Source organism: Sinohyriopsis cumingii, chromosome 15 (assembly GCF_028554795.1).
Source record: "Sinohyriopsis cumingii isolate HCF-2022 chromosome 15, ASM2855479v2, whole genome shotgun sequence".
In the NCBI taxonomy this organism is placed as follows: domain Eukaryota; kingdom Metazoa; phylum Mollusca; class Bivalvia; order Unionida; family Unionidae; genus Sinohyriopsis; species Sinohyriopsis cumingii.
The window spans coordinates 114,810,399-114,823,668 of record NC_142975.1 but is presented as its reverse complement, the minus strand read 5'-3'; the positions used below and the strand labels follow the sequence as shown (position 1 = coordinate 114,823,668).

The following is a 13,270-nucleotide window of genomic DNA, read 5'->3' as shown; positions in this document are numbered from 1 at the left end:
AATATATTTGCCACTTTTAACCTGACCTTTAACCTTCTGACTCAGAAATCCCAAGATATACTCTACGTCCATAATGAACTTCTGTGCAAGGTCTGATGACAATTTATCCTTTTCCAATGGGAGAAAGGCAAGATCAAAAAACATTAAGCAATGACATCTTTCACTTTTCCATCTTTAAAACAACTGATTCTTCTGGCCTTGAACTTTCCATCCATTGTGAATAAAGTCTATACATGATGATCAACTGATGCAATCAAGAGATACTGGCCTTCAAAAACTATGATAAATATGATACACATTAAATGGATTGACATTATGATTATGATGTTTTGTGAAAAACTGTTCTCAGACTGAACAAAATCACTAAATACCATTATTTATTTATGGGGGGGGGGAATTCTAAGTCATTATAATACTACAATATATCTGCAGACCTGTGTACTTGTCAAGGACAGCCAGGAAGTTTCTACACTCTTTTGCCTCCTTTAGGTGACAGGAGGGGTCTAGGATCATCTGGGTTAGAGGGAGGCTTGGAAATGATTGATTTGAAAACTCTAGGACACTGTTAAGAAAATCCACCCAGCTCTCCTCCCACAAGATCTCAGTCCTCTCAATTTCCTCATCACTGGAATAATAATAAATAAACTTTAAATCTTTACTGCTTCAATCTGTTTTATAAATATTTTCCAGCACAAAAAGATAAAATGTCAAAAAATTAAGCACTATTATGTGGTCAAAACTTTAGTTTATGTTATTCTAATATTTATCATAGAAGAGATATGGAATGTCACATTTTTTTTTTACACACAGATTTTGCTTGACTTGCAGCTTCTATGTTCAAACTGCATTTGGATTTAATTTGGATCGACATACTATGTTACCCTCTGGCTTATAAGATGCTACTATCATTTGCTACTAAATGCTAAAAAGAGGAGATACCTGCTGAAATGTAGTGTCTTCAATCTGAAACTTCATCAGCATAAATAACTCAGGATGTCGATGTGCAAATTAACAAAAATGGTTTATAGCAGTAACTCTATAAAAAGCTTAATTTATTTTACTGAAATTCAGATGCAGAAAAGTTCCATCCATGTATCTGCATATTAACCATGGATTGACTGGATGGCTTATCGCCCTGTAACCAACTAATATGTGGTTCAACTTCTGCTCTTACTTGTTTTCTCTTCCATGACATCTGGAGCAGCTGTAGTGGGATCACAAATTGAAACTGCCATCTTATGCAAGGTGTACACAATCAAGCCTGATCACTGAAAGTGCCATCTTATGCAAGGTGTACACAGTCAAGCCTGGTCATTGAAAGTGCCATTTTTTGCAAGGTGTACATAGTCAAGCCTGATCACTGAAAGTGCCATCTTATGCAAGGTGTACACAGTCAAGCCTGATCATTGAAACTCATCTTATGCAAGGTGTACACAGTCAAGCCTGATCATTGAAAGTGCCATCTTATGCAAGGTGTACACAGTCAAGCCTGATCATTGAAAGTGCCATCTTTTCCAAGGTGTACACAGTCAAGCCTGATCACTGAAAGTGCCATCTTATGCAATGTGTACACAGTCAAGCCTGATCATTGAAAGTGCCATTTTTTGCAAGGTGTACACAGTCAAGCCTGATCATTGAAAGTGCCATCTTATGCAAGGCGTACATAGTCAAGCCTGATCACTGAAACTCATCTTATGCAAGGTGTACAGTCAAGCCTGATCATTGAAACTCATCTTATGCAAGGTGTACAGTCAAGCCTGATCATTGAAAGTGCCATCTTATGCAAGGTGTACACAGTCAAGCCTGATCAAGATATAGTACGTCTTTTAAAAGTACAGCTCTCCCCCGTTATAACATGCTTCACTATAATGCAATTCCAGATATAAATCAGTAGTGCTATAGACCCTAAAATCAAAATTATAAAAATTATAATTTCACGAAAGAAATTTTAAAAAAATAATTCTCTGCATCTATCAGCTGAAACCTTTATGTCCAAAACTACTGTAATTGATTTGGGTATTACCAGAATGTGTTTATGTCCAAACTTCTGTAACTGATTTGGGTATTACCAGAATGTGTTTATGTCCAAAACTACTGGAACTGATTTGGGTATTACCAGAATGTGTTTATGTCCAAAACTACTCTAATTGATTTGGGTATTACCGGAATGTGTTTCTGTCCAAAACTACAGTAACTGATTTGGGTATTACCAGAATGTGTTTCTATCCAAAACTACTGTAACTGATTTGTGTATTACCAGAATGTGTGTCTATCCAAAACTACTGTAATTGATTTAAGTATTAACAGAATGTGTTTCTATCCAAAACTACTGTAACTGATTTGTGTATTACCAGAATATGTTTCTATCCAAAACTACTGTAACTGATTTGTGTACTACCAGAATGTGTGTCTATCCAAAACTGCTGTAATTGATCTGAGTATTACCAGAATGTGTTTCTATCCAAAACTACTGTAACTGATTTGTGTATTACCAGAATGTGTTTCTACAGTCACAGTTTAACTGATTAGCCACTGCTGTATTCAGGCAACACAAGATATTGTATTCCTAACAGGCTATTGAACACCTGAAATTATCTATGTTTCCAATAAGCCATAAGTGTCAATGCTCTGTATCAACTATTGTATTTGACAAATGTACACGTGACAGTCGAATTTGCCGTAACTCTTTAACTACTGGTGCCAGATATATCCGCCACATAAATATGAGTTGCCTCGAGAGTGACCAATTCATCAGCCGCTGAAGAAATCCAGTACTGGTCCTGGTGACTGGTATGTACGCAGGCATTGTTTTGCATTCTGTACCCCCATGACTGATAGGTCTGCACTGTATGTTCATGTTACAATTGGTCTTACTGTTCAATACTTGGAGGGAAAAGAACATTCAACCAATAAAAATTAAGTTAACAAATGATTGTTGTTACTAAATACAAGGATTTTTTGCAATGTTATAGCACCATTTTCTTAATATACATGTTTGAAGTTTACAGTGTTAGCAATGTTGTCCGCTTATGAGAGTGATTCGGGTACCAAATTTTCAGTGTTTCTGGAAGATGAATTTGACAACTTTGAGTTCAGAAGTGCTGGTACTGACATTAAGATATCATCTTTGTCAAGTCTGTCAGAAATAGAGCCCAATTCTGACAATGATGATATTGAAGTAAGGTCCAGAAGTCACAGAGTTTATGGAAAACATCGATCCTACTTTTGTTTTAGATCAGGGGCAGAAGGAAATTGATTTTTCTGTAAAAAAATATCCCAGGCACTGATTGAGAGCATTGTGGCACAAACCAATGGATATGCAGCAAGATGTATTGAAGAAAAGCCCAATTTACAATGGCAACCCACAACAATGGACAAAATGCTGGCCTTTCTAGGAATACATCTGATTTTGTCAATCTTGGCATTTCCGGCCTATGTTCAACCTTGGTGATAAACATGGCCCATCCAGATACAAAGTATTCCCACAATTATTACCAGAATAAGTTTTGAAAATTTGCAGAAGTATTTTCATGTAAATGACACCAGGCAAAATCCACCAAGACGCCAGCCTGGACATGACAAGTTGTGTCACGTAAGATCAGTTCCTGATGAAATTTCCAAAACGTGTCTTCAAAATTATAATGGTCACAAAGAGCAGAGTGTGGATGAAGGGATGATTGCGTATAAAGGCAGATTATCCTTCAAACAATATTTGCCTGTGAAGCCAACCAAGTTTGGAATAAAAGTTTGGGAACGGGCAGACCCACACAATGGTTATGTGCACGAGTTCCAGGTGTATACAGGAACAGAAGAGGGCCTTGGTGCACGTGTGGTTACCGATCTGACAGCAAATTTACGTGGGACATGGGAAATCTCATGTAGTTTACATGGACAATTTTTTCTCCTGTCCAGCACTCTTTGAATTCCTCAAGAAAGAACAAATTTATTGCCTCGGTACAGTATGAGAGAATAGAAAGGGAATGCCACAGGAACTAAAATCTGCCAAATTAAAGAACAGAGGAAGTCTATGTGCTATAGCTTGAAAGGACAAAAAAATGGCATTATCTCTCAACAAGTTGTGAGCCAAGCAAGAACAAGATGGTGCATAGGAGACAAAAAAATGGAACCTACCAGGAAGTGCCAGCTCCGCTTGTCATGGAACTCTACAATAAATATATGTTTTGGGGTTGACCTGGCAGACCAGAATAGGATGCAGTACTCTACCTGTGGCAAAGCTACCAAATGGTGGAAATATCTGTTCTCGTTCTACTTTGATGTTTCTCTCGTAAATGTGTTAATAACTATGCAGGAGTCACACAGCCACAAACTTTTCACCAAAAAAACAAAGAAATCCAACGGAAACAACTTGACTTACGAATTGCACATGCGCAGCAGATGATAGGGACATTTCGAGGATCAAGAGTATATCTACAATTGATAACTGTGGAAATGCACATTGGACCACAAAAGCTGAGAAACCAGGGCGATGCAAAATGTGTTTCAAAGAAAAATGGTGGCATGAGGTATCCATCATGTGCAAACAGTGTGGTGTCCGTCTGTGCATAAAACACAACTGTTTCATTAGACACCATAAGGAAATACTTGGGAAACAGTAGAACATAGTGACTAGTTAAACATTTGTTTGTAATTACTTGTGTATATTAGATGATTAATTTCCTACAAAAAAAAGACATAAATTTTAGGGTTTACAAACGGTTTTGTGTTGAATATTCATGGATTTTATACAATATTGTGGATGTTAGAAGGATACAGGAATCAAGCAGACATAAGGTAGTTATAGCATTTATTTATGAATGGTTTTAGTCTATAAATCAGTTTATTATACAGAAAATAACTGGAACAGTTAGCCCATATCCCAACATCATCAGCTAAAATATTATCATTTGGTTGTAGCAGCATTAGGCTCTGGTAGTCAGCCCACAAATCAGATACAGTAGGCTGCAGTAGTCACCCTAGTAGCCAGGTATAGCCAGACCACAAATCAGATACAGTAGGCTGCAGTAGTCACCCCAGTAGCCAGGTATAGCCAGGCCACAAATCAGATACAGTAGGCTGCAGTAGTCACCCCAGTAGCCAGGTATAGCCAGGCCACAAATCAGATACAGTAGGCTGCAGTAGTCACCCCAGTAGCCAGGTATAGCCAGGCCACAAATCAGATACAGTAGGCTGCAGTAGTCACCCCAGCAACTAGGTATAGCCAGGCCACAAATCAGATACAGTAGACTGCAGTAGTCACCCCAGCAGCTAGGTATAGCCAGGACACAAATCAGATACAGTAGGCTGCAGTAGTCACCCCAGCAGCTAGGTAAAGCCAGGCCACAAATCAGATACAGTAGGCTGTAGTAGTCGTCCCAGTAGCCAGGTATAGCCAGGCCACAAATCAGATACAGTAGGCTGCAGTAGTCACCCCAGCAGCCAGGTATAGCCAGGCCACAAATCAGATACAGTAGGCTGCAGTAGTCACCCCAGCAGCTAGGTATAGCCAGGCCACAAATCAGATACAGTAGGCTGCAGTAGTCACCCCAGCAGCTAGGTATAGCCAAGCCACAAATCAGATACAGTAGGCTGCAGTAGTCACCCCAGCAGCTAGGTATAGCCAGCCCACAAATCAGATACAGTAGGCTGCAGTAGTCACCCCTGCAGCTAGGTATAGCCAGGCCATAAATCAGATACAGTAGGCTGCAGTAGTCACCCCAGCAGCTAAGTATAGCCAGGCCACAAATCAGATACAGTAGGCTGCAGTAGTCACCCCAGCAGCTAGGTATAGCCAGCCCACAAATCAGATATAGTAGGCTGCAGTAGTCACCCCAGCAGCTAGGTATAGCCAGGCCACAAATCAGATACAGTAGGTTGCAGTAGTCACCCCAGTAGCCAGGTATAGCCAGGCCACAAATCAGATACAGTAGGCTGTAGTAGTCACCCCAGCAGCTAGGAATAGCCAGGCCACAAATCAGATACAGTAGGCTGTAGTAGTCACCCCAGTAGCCAGGTATAGCCAGGCCACAAATCAGATACAGTAGGCTGTAGTAGTTATCCCAGTAGCCAGGTGTAGCCAGGCCACAAATCAGATACAGTAGGCTGTAGTTGTTATCCCAGTAGCCAGGTATAGCCAGGCCACAAATCCGATACAGTAGGCTGCAGTAGTCACCCCAGTAGCCAGATATAGCCAGCCCACAAATCCGATACAGTAGGCTGCAGTAGTCACCCCAGCAGCTAGGTATAGCCAGCCCACAAATCAGATACAGTAGGCTGCAGTAGTCACCCCAGCAGCTAGGTATAGCCAGGCCACAAATCAGATACAGTAGGCTGCAGTAGTCACCCCAGCAGCCAGGTATAGCCAGGCCACAAATCAGATACATTAGGTTGCAGTAGTCACCCCAGTAGCCAGGTATAGCCAGCCCACAAATCAGATACAGTAGGTTGCAGTAGTCACCCCAGTAGCCAGGTATAGCCAGGCCACAAATCAGATACAGTAGGCTGTAGTAGTCACCCCAGCAGCTAGGAATAGCCAGGCCACAAATCAGATACAGTAGGCTGTAGTAGTCACCCCAGTAGCCAGGTATAGCCAGGCCACAAATCAGATACAGTAGGCTGTAGTAGTTATCCCAGTAGCCAGGTATAGCAAGGCCACAAATCCGATACAGTAGGCTGCAGTAGTCACCCCAGTAGCCAGGTATAGCCAGGCCACAAATCAGATACAGTAGGCTGTAGTAGTCACCCCAGTAGCCAGGTACAGCCAGCCCACAAATCAGATACAGTAGGCTGCAGTAGTCACCCCAGCAGCTAGGTATAGCCAGGCCACAAATCAGATACAGCAGGCTGCAGTAGTCACCCCAGCAGCTAGGTATAGCCAGGCCACAAATCAGATACAGTAGGCTGCAGTAGTCACCCCAGCAGCTAGGTATAGCCAAGCCACAAATCAGATACAGTAGGCTGCAGCAGTCACCCCAGCCGCTAGGTATAGCCAGCCCACAAATCAGATACAGTAGGCTGCAGTAGTCACCCCAGCAGCTAGGTATAGCCAGCCCACAAATCAGATACAGTAGGCTGCAGTAGTCACCCCAGCAGCCAGGTATAGCCAGGCCACAAATCAGATACAGTAGGCTGCAGTAGTCACCCCAGCAGCTAGGTATAGCCAGGCCACAAATCAGATACAGTAGGCTGCAGTAGTCACCCCAGCAGCTAGGTATAGCCAGGCCACAAATCAGATACAGTAGGCTGCAGTAGTCACCCCAGCAGCTAGGTATAGCCAGGCCACAAATCAGATACAGTAGGTTGCAGTAGTCACCCCAGTAGCCAGGTATAGCCAGGCCACAAATCAGATACAGTAGGCTGTAGTAGTCACCCCAGCAGCTAGGAATAGCCAGGCCACAAATCAGATACAGTAGGCTGTAGTAGTCACCCCAGTAGCCAGGTCACAAATCAGATACAGTTGGCTGTAGTAGTTATCCCAGTAGCCAGGTATAGCCAGGCCACAAATCAGATACAGTAGGCTGTAGTAGTCACCCCAGTAGCCAGGTATAGCCAGGCACAGTTGTGAGCTATACACTGGCACCAGTAGTTAACACATTAACCCCTAGCAACGAGTTAACGTGGCAGGAGGTAGAAGCCTACTGCCAAGCTCTGTAGTATCATGGTCATGCATGATACACTAAAGTGGGTGGTATTACAGAAAGGTAGACAGATGTAGCTCTACAATGATACCGAATAATGTGGAATTTCTAGTTGCACTGCAAAATAAAGAAAGAAAAACCACATTTTTAGGACCCGATTTTTTAAAACCCAAATTTCACCCGTGGTTGGAATCTGATTTGTGTCCAAATTTTAGACTTTTTGGTCTCAGATCTAAGGTAAACTGGTATGAACTGCAAACAGACAGATGGACCTTTGCAAAAAGTAGGATAAGATGGCCATTTGAAATAAAGAGTGGTCTCAATACCAAAAAAATGGTTCTGTTTAGCGCCCAAAAAACGAATGTGCAACCTTTACCTTTCTGCTCATGTACGAGCCAAACAGCCAATGAAAAACAATGTTTCTGAAACAACTAGGAAGTATGTTATTGAAAGATCACCTGGGATTTGGTGGTTTCAGATCTATTCAGAAACAGCTTTCAAAATGTGTTTCCTACTCGAATTTTAAAGAGCTAAGCACTAAAGCAACCTTGGCAGATCAGTGACTTGAGCTATGTAACCTTGGCAGATCAGTGACTTGAGTTATGTAAACACAGCTCAAGGATTATACAGAAGACCAGCTTATTCTCGACCAATATATACTGACACCTGGACCACAACAGATCACAGAAAGGATGTCTTTTCAACATGCTGCAATATACACTGACACCTGGACCACAACAGATCACAGAAAGGATGTCTTTTCAACATGTTGCTGCTTTATGTAATCTGTTGCAGTACAGCCCAGAAGAGATGTTGTTACAGTACAAAATAAGGTTCATTCAAACAATTAAGTGTCACTTACCAGTGAAATTAGATTTAAAAGTGAGCTAGTCTTTTTGAGTTAATAAAGATGCTTAATATCGCAATGGAGACATCTAGCGAAAGGAAAGTTTATTTTGTTAATAGGATTGTGATTTTAAGGGATTCACAGATGAGGATGCTGAAAAGGTTGTGTTACAGGAGTATGTGAACATTTCAACTTGTTTGATATTTTCAGCATGGGATCAAAATTGATAAGGATTGCACCACTGTTGAATGTAAGACTGATGCTGATATGCGGTTCTTCCTAGGTGCCAAAACAGAAATTTAGATCCCGATCATGAGGAAGACACATCAGAAACATGTTTATAATGCTATATTTATATTCAAGAAAGGACTATGTGCTAGAAAGCCAGGACACTGAGCCCTTGAAAATTATGCATCTGAGAAATATCGCAGACTTTGCTATAAAAAAAAACAAGAATGATCTAGTCTCAAAAAACGGAATATCACGAAATACTTCCAGTATGTGAGTGAATACTGTTTATTTGGATTAGTTGTTTTTGTAGGTTTTAACATCATTTTTCAGCACAAGACAGACTATAATATGGCAGCCAATATAACTGGTGAAGGAAGAACCCTGGAAAAACCATGACAAGAACCACCAGCCCATGAGAAGCTACTGGCAAGCTTTCTTATGCACCCACATCAGATTTGGATCAGTACTTTTTGTAAACAAACATGTCTGTTTTGGACATCAGTGAATTTTAAATGGATCTGTGTATGCAAGTTTGTCATCATTTTTTTCTGTTATTCCATGTTCTTGAATCACTAAAAGCATGTCGTACATAATGTGACAATCACTTAGTAGCTAAATCATATCTAACCAATATTCTTAACTCAAAACATGATATCTTACTGATAAAAAATGACATTACTCCATGCATTTGTTGCAGATAGATGTTCATTTATTTAATTGCAAAATGGGCGGAGAAGTGGTAAACATGTGATTGAGAGCTCCTAATTAAAATAGAATGAGGCTTTTAATGTCAAGCTGCATTGGCCTCAAGAGCAACCTTAATGTAATAATTTTTACATTATTTGTAATCACTTTCAAACATGAGGCAGCTGTAGATAGAAATTATAACTTGCAAGCATATTTTTTAAATGAGGTGTTTTTGTTTTTAATAAACTAACATTATTACTACACAACTGACTAGTGTTTTGTTTACCCTGCCAAAAACACAAGTACACTCAACATTTTTTATCACTTTTGCTATAATGCTCATCTGGTATAAAACACGGTCAGCAGTTATGGACCCTAACTACAGCGTTACAACAGAGGAGCTGTATGAAGAATCTGTCACAGGAATTAAGGACTTTGAATGAGATCAGTTGTAACACATCTTGCTAGGGTTAACTAGCTCAAGGTTAATGCCCAAGTCCCAAGTGCATATTGCTCCACTAATAAAAATGTGTCCTACAGATTAATTTTACCTTTAATTAAGAAAAAAGCTGCATATATTAAACAAAGGCAAACCATCCAGTGATTTTCATGAATATTTTTTATTACACTTTAGACATAACTACCTCCCCTTTGAAGTGTTGAGATAGATGTTATAATTAATATCCACGTCATATCCAGGAATTATGGGCAAGTCCATTTTAGAGGAGACCTCAAATGCACCAGACATCAAAACCACATCTGAAAATGACCATAAATAAAAACAAATGTAAATAGAGAAAAACCAAGCATAACTGTTATACATGTTAGTAGACAGCACTATATCAAAGCTCCCCCTTTCAACCATGACTAGAACATACAAAACAATGCTACAGTAATAAAATTAACACTTTCAACATAATTTCGGGCAGAGCACAACCCTTTTGGAAAAATGACCTCATAGGTTTTACACCTGTGAACAGCTATCTTATAAGCTACTAATGACCTTTTATCAGGGTGGTGGGGGTGGGCAGATGTCGAGACAATAGTTTTACAGGATTAAATCTGGTCAACCACCATACCTATGTGGTCAGTAGGTAAAAACTGACCATTTTAAATGAGTGGATTATAATGTCTAATAAACAGAAAAGATTTTCATAAACCAAGGTTGTTGATTTTAATACCTAGTACCTGCTGGACATTGTGCTACTGCCATCAATAATGCAAAAAGGATAATATTTCAAAATCTCAATTTGAGGAACCTTTTTTTTTAGATATTTAGTGAAACTTGGGCCTGGACACACTGCCAGCTGCAAAATAATCAAAAGCTGATCAAATAATAATAATAATAAGGACTTTGTATAGCGCCTAATCTTTAGAAGCTCTAAGCGCTTTACAACATTAAACAACACCTATAAGATAAGAAACATAATAATATTATTACAAAAACAAACATGAAATTAGAAAAACATTAAAAAATAAAAAACATGCTGAGAATATTTCAGGTAGGAAACATTATTAGGTCTTTAAGTTTGTTCTTGCAGTCGAAATAAGTGAGTTTTGAGAGCCCTCTTGAATGTGATCACTGTGTCTTTGTGTCTAAGTTCAGTGGGTAATTCATTCCACGTTGCTGTCCCTGGTATGCAAAAGAACACTGTCCATATGACTTTGTTTTCATAGTGGGAATAACGAGTATACGATTGTCAGAAGAGAAGCGCAAGTATCTTGCTGGTGTGTACACATGGGTGAGGTCAGATAGGTATGTTGAACTAGAGTCCAACAGTGAAATGTAGCACAGAGAACAAATTTTGTGTTTGATTCTGGATCGAATGGATAGCCAGTGTAGGGTACAGAGCAGCAGGGAGGTGTGCTCTGATTGTGGCACTCTAAGTATGATCCGAGCAGCTGTGTTTTGAACTTTTTGAAGTTTCTGGAGTAGATATTGAGATGAACCAGACAGAATTGAGTTACAACAGTCCAGTCTTAAAGTACTAATGAACACACAGAAACAGACATGAACTGGACTTAAATACATTATAAATCTATGAATCCAAATGTTTCAAAGACATAAAGTGAAATCTATATTTTATTTGTAACATATATTTTAATCCTGGTAAATATCAAACTTAATCCATTACTTCACCCAAGTACCCTTAGACATCTCCAATGTATTCCAGTGGAAGTGCTTTTCAATGCATATGTCTGATTTGCAAGCAAGCATATCTAGATGCCTTCGAACTTGTCATGTGCACAGAAGTGCATTTCAATGGCCACAGTAAATATCAGCCATTCTGTGCCACCTTTAAGGAAACCCCCTTTCAGAAACTGCAGGCACTGAGGTAAATGACCATTACATTACATCATAAGGTTTCTATTTAACAATATATAAATCTGTTACTTAAAATTAACTGGGTCCGATTCTGTAGTATCCAAAATGGAGGCCACAATTTTTTTCTGCACTTTTAGACTGGATGATTAAAATAATGACTATAAAGATTTCACCAAGTCAGATATTAGCAATTAAAACACTGATATAGACAACACTGATTTTTGACAATTTTTCAAATTTAGGCAATCTGTTGATAAAGACTTAAAGAACCAATGGATTTAGAGGCATTGAAAGGACAGCTACAGCTGGTCACATAGCTTCAATGACAGATAGTTAATTAATTCAAGATTTTTAAGCAATTTCAGAAAAATTTAATTTTAAAAAATTCTGTTTGAAAAATAATCATACTACCATAAAGATCATATATTACTCTTACACCTATCTATAGATGATAAATATGTACAAAAAAGAAAAAAATCTTACACTGATCTAAATTGTACAAGCAAGCCTATTCACATGGAACCATTTAGGTAAAAGGTGTTCTACTGGCACTCTGTGGTTTTGGCATATGTGTGTTGACAGCCTACACAACAACAGCTGATATGAGATGAAGGTTTAAGTGTCCATGGCATTTGTATATACCAGTATCTAAATTTGACTCACTTATGTATCCCAATATGAAAATCTCATTGATCCATCTAAAAAAAATCTCTATTATATGTATCAATAATTCTGTCTTTACCTATAACTACCTATTATATTTTATCTACCCACTCTCCTTGCTGACTTGTGTGTGAATGTTTGTGAGCAAATACATGCCCAATCTGGTGTATGCATGTGATTTGGATTTTTAACAGATTTTTTTGTTAATTCATCACATCCCCATGATGCCTGCAGAGTGGCAGTTTACAGTGAAGTATACCACTACGACATCAAGCTGCAGACATGTAGCATCATGTCCCACCAAGTCATATTATCCTAACACCAGGCCAACCAGATCTAACTTGAACCTCTTAATGCTGAGTGCCATGCAAGGCAACTGTTAGTACTATTTTTATGTATTTCATATGACTCAGCCAGGGTTCTAACCTGCAACCACCCACATCCGAGGTGGATGCTCTAACCACTAGGCCATTAGAGCAGTCCTCCAAACTGGTACCAACCTCACTGAAAAATCCTGGTTCTGTGCCAGAGTTGGGACAAGTTTAAAGTCGCAAAGCAATGAAACAAAATGGCCTACTCTTACTTTCAATAAATTTGATGAATATGCTAGGTTTTAATAAGTTCTCCCTCACTGTAAGACTGCTCAGTATACCACCATAAAGCAAGACTACCTTATAATGAAGTCCATTATACACACATTACTATCACTTAATAACATGAGATCCATGCCCATGCTTGCCTTATAATAATGGTATTATAATGAATGGGCTTTATAGTAAAGGAGTATTATATTACTTTAAAACTGTCATAAAATAAAATTACTTTAAAACTGTCATAAAATAAAAGATACAATCCAAATGGAAATGATAACAAGAAAATAAT

At 39.1% G+C, this 13,270-nt stretch overlaps 1 protein-coding gene across 2 annotated transcripts in view; it reads right to left on the bottom strand.

Annotated features, from left to right (window-relative positions):
• LOC149782530 (fatty acid synthase-like) overlaps positions 1-13,270 on the bottom strand; it is a 207,642-nt gene that overhangs the window by 90,042 nt on the left and 104,330 nt on the right. For both annotated transcript variants that reach the window (XM_089933967.1, XM_089933968.1), the window contains exons 21-22: positions 10,044-10,158; positions 435-625 (exon numbers count right to left, since the gene is read on the bottom strand). In XM_089933967.1, the coding sequence (XP_089790093.1) occupies positions 435-625; positions 10,044-10,158 (306 nt within the window). The remainder of the gene's footprint in view (positions 1-434; positions 626-10,043; positions 10,159-13,270) is intronic.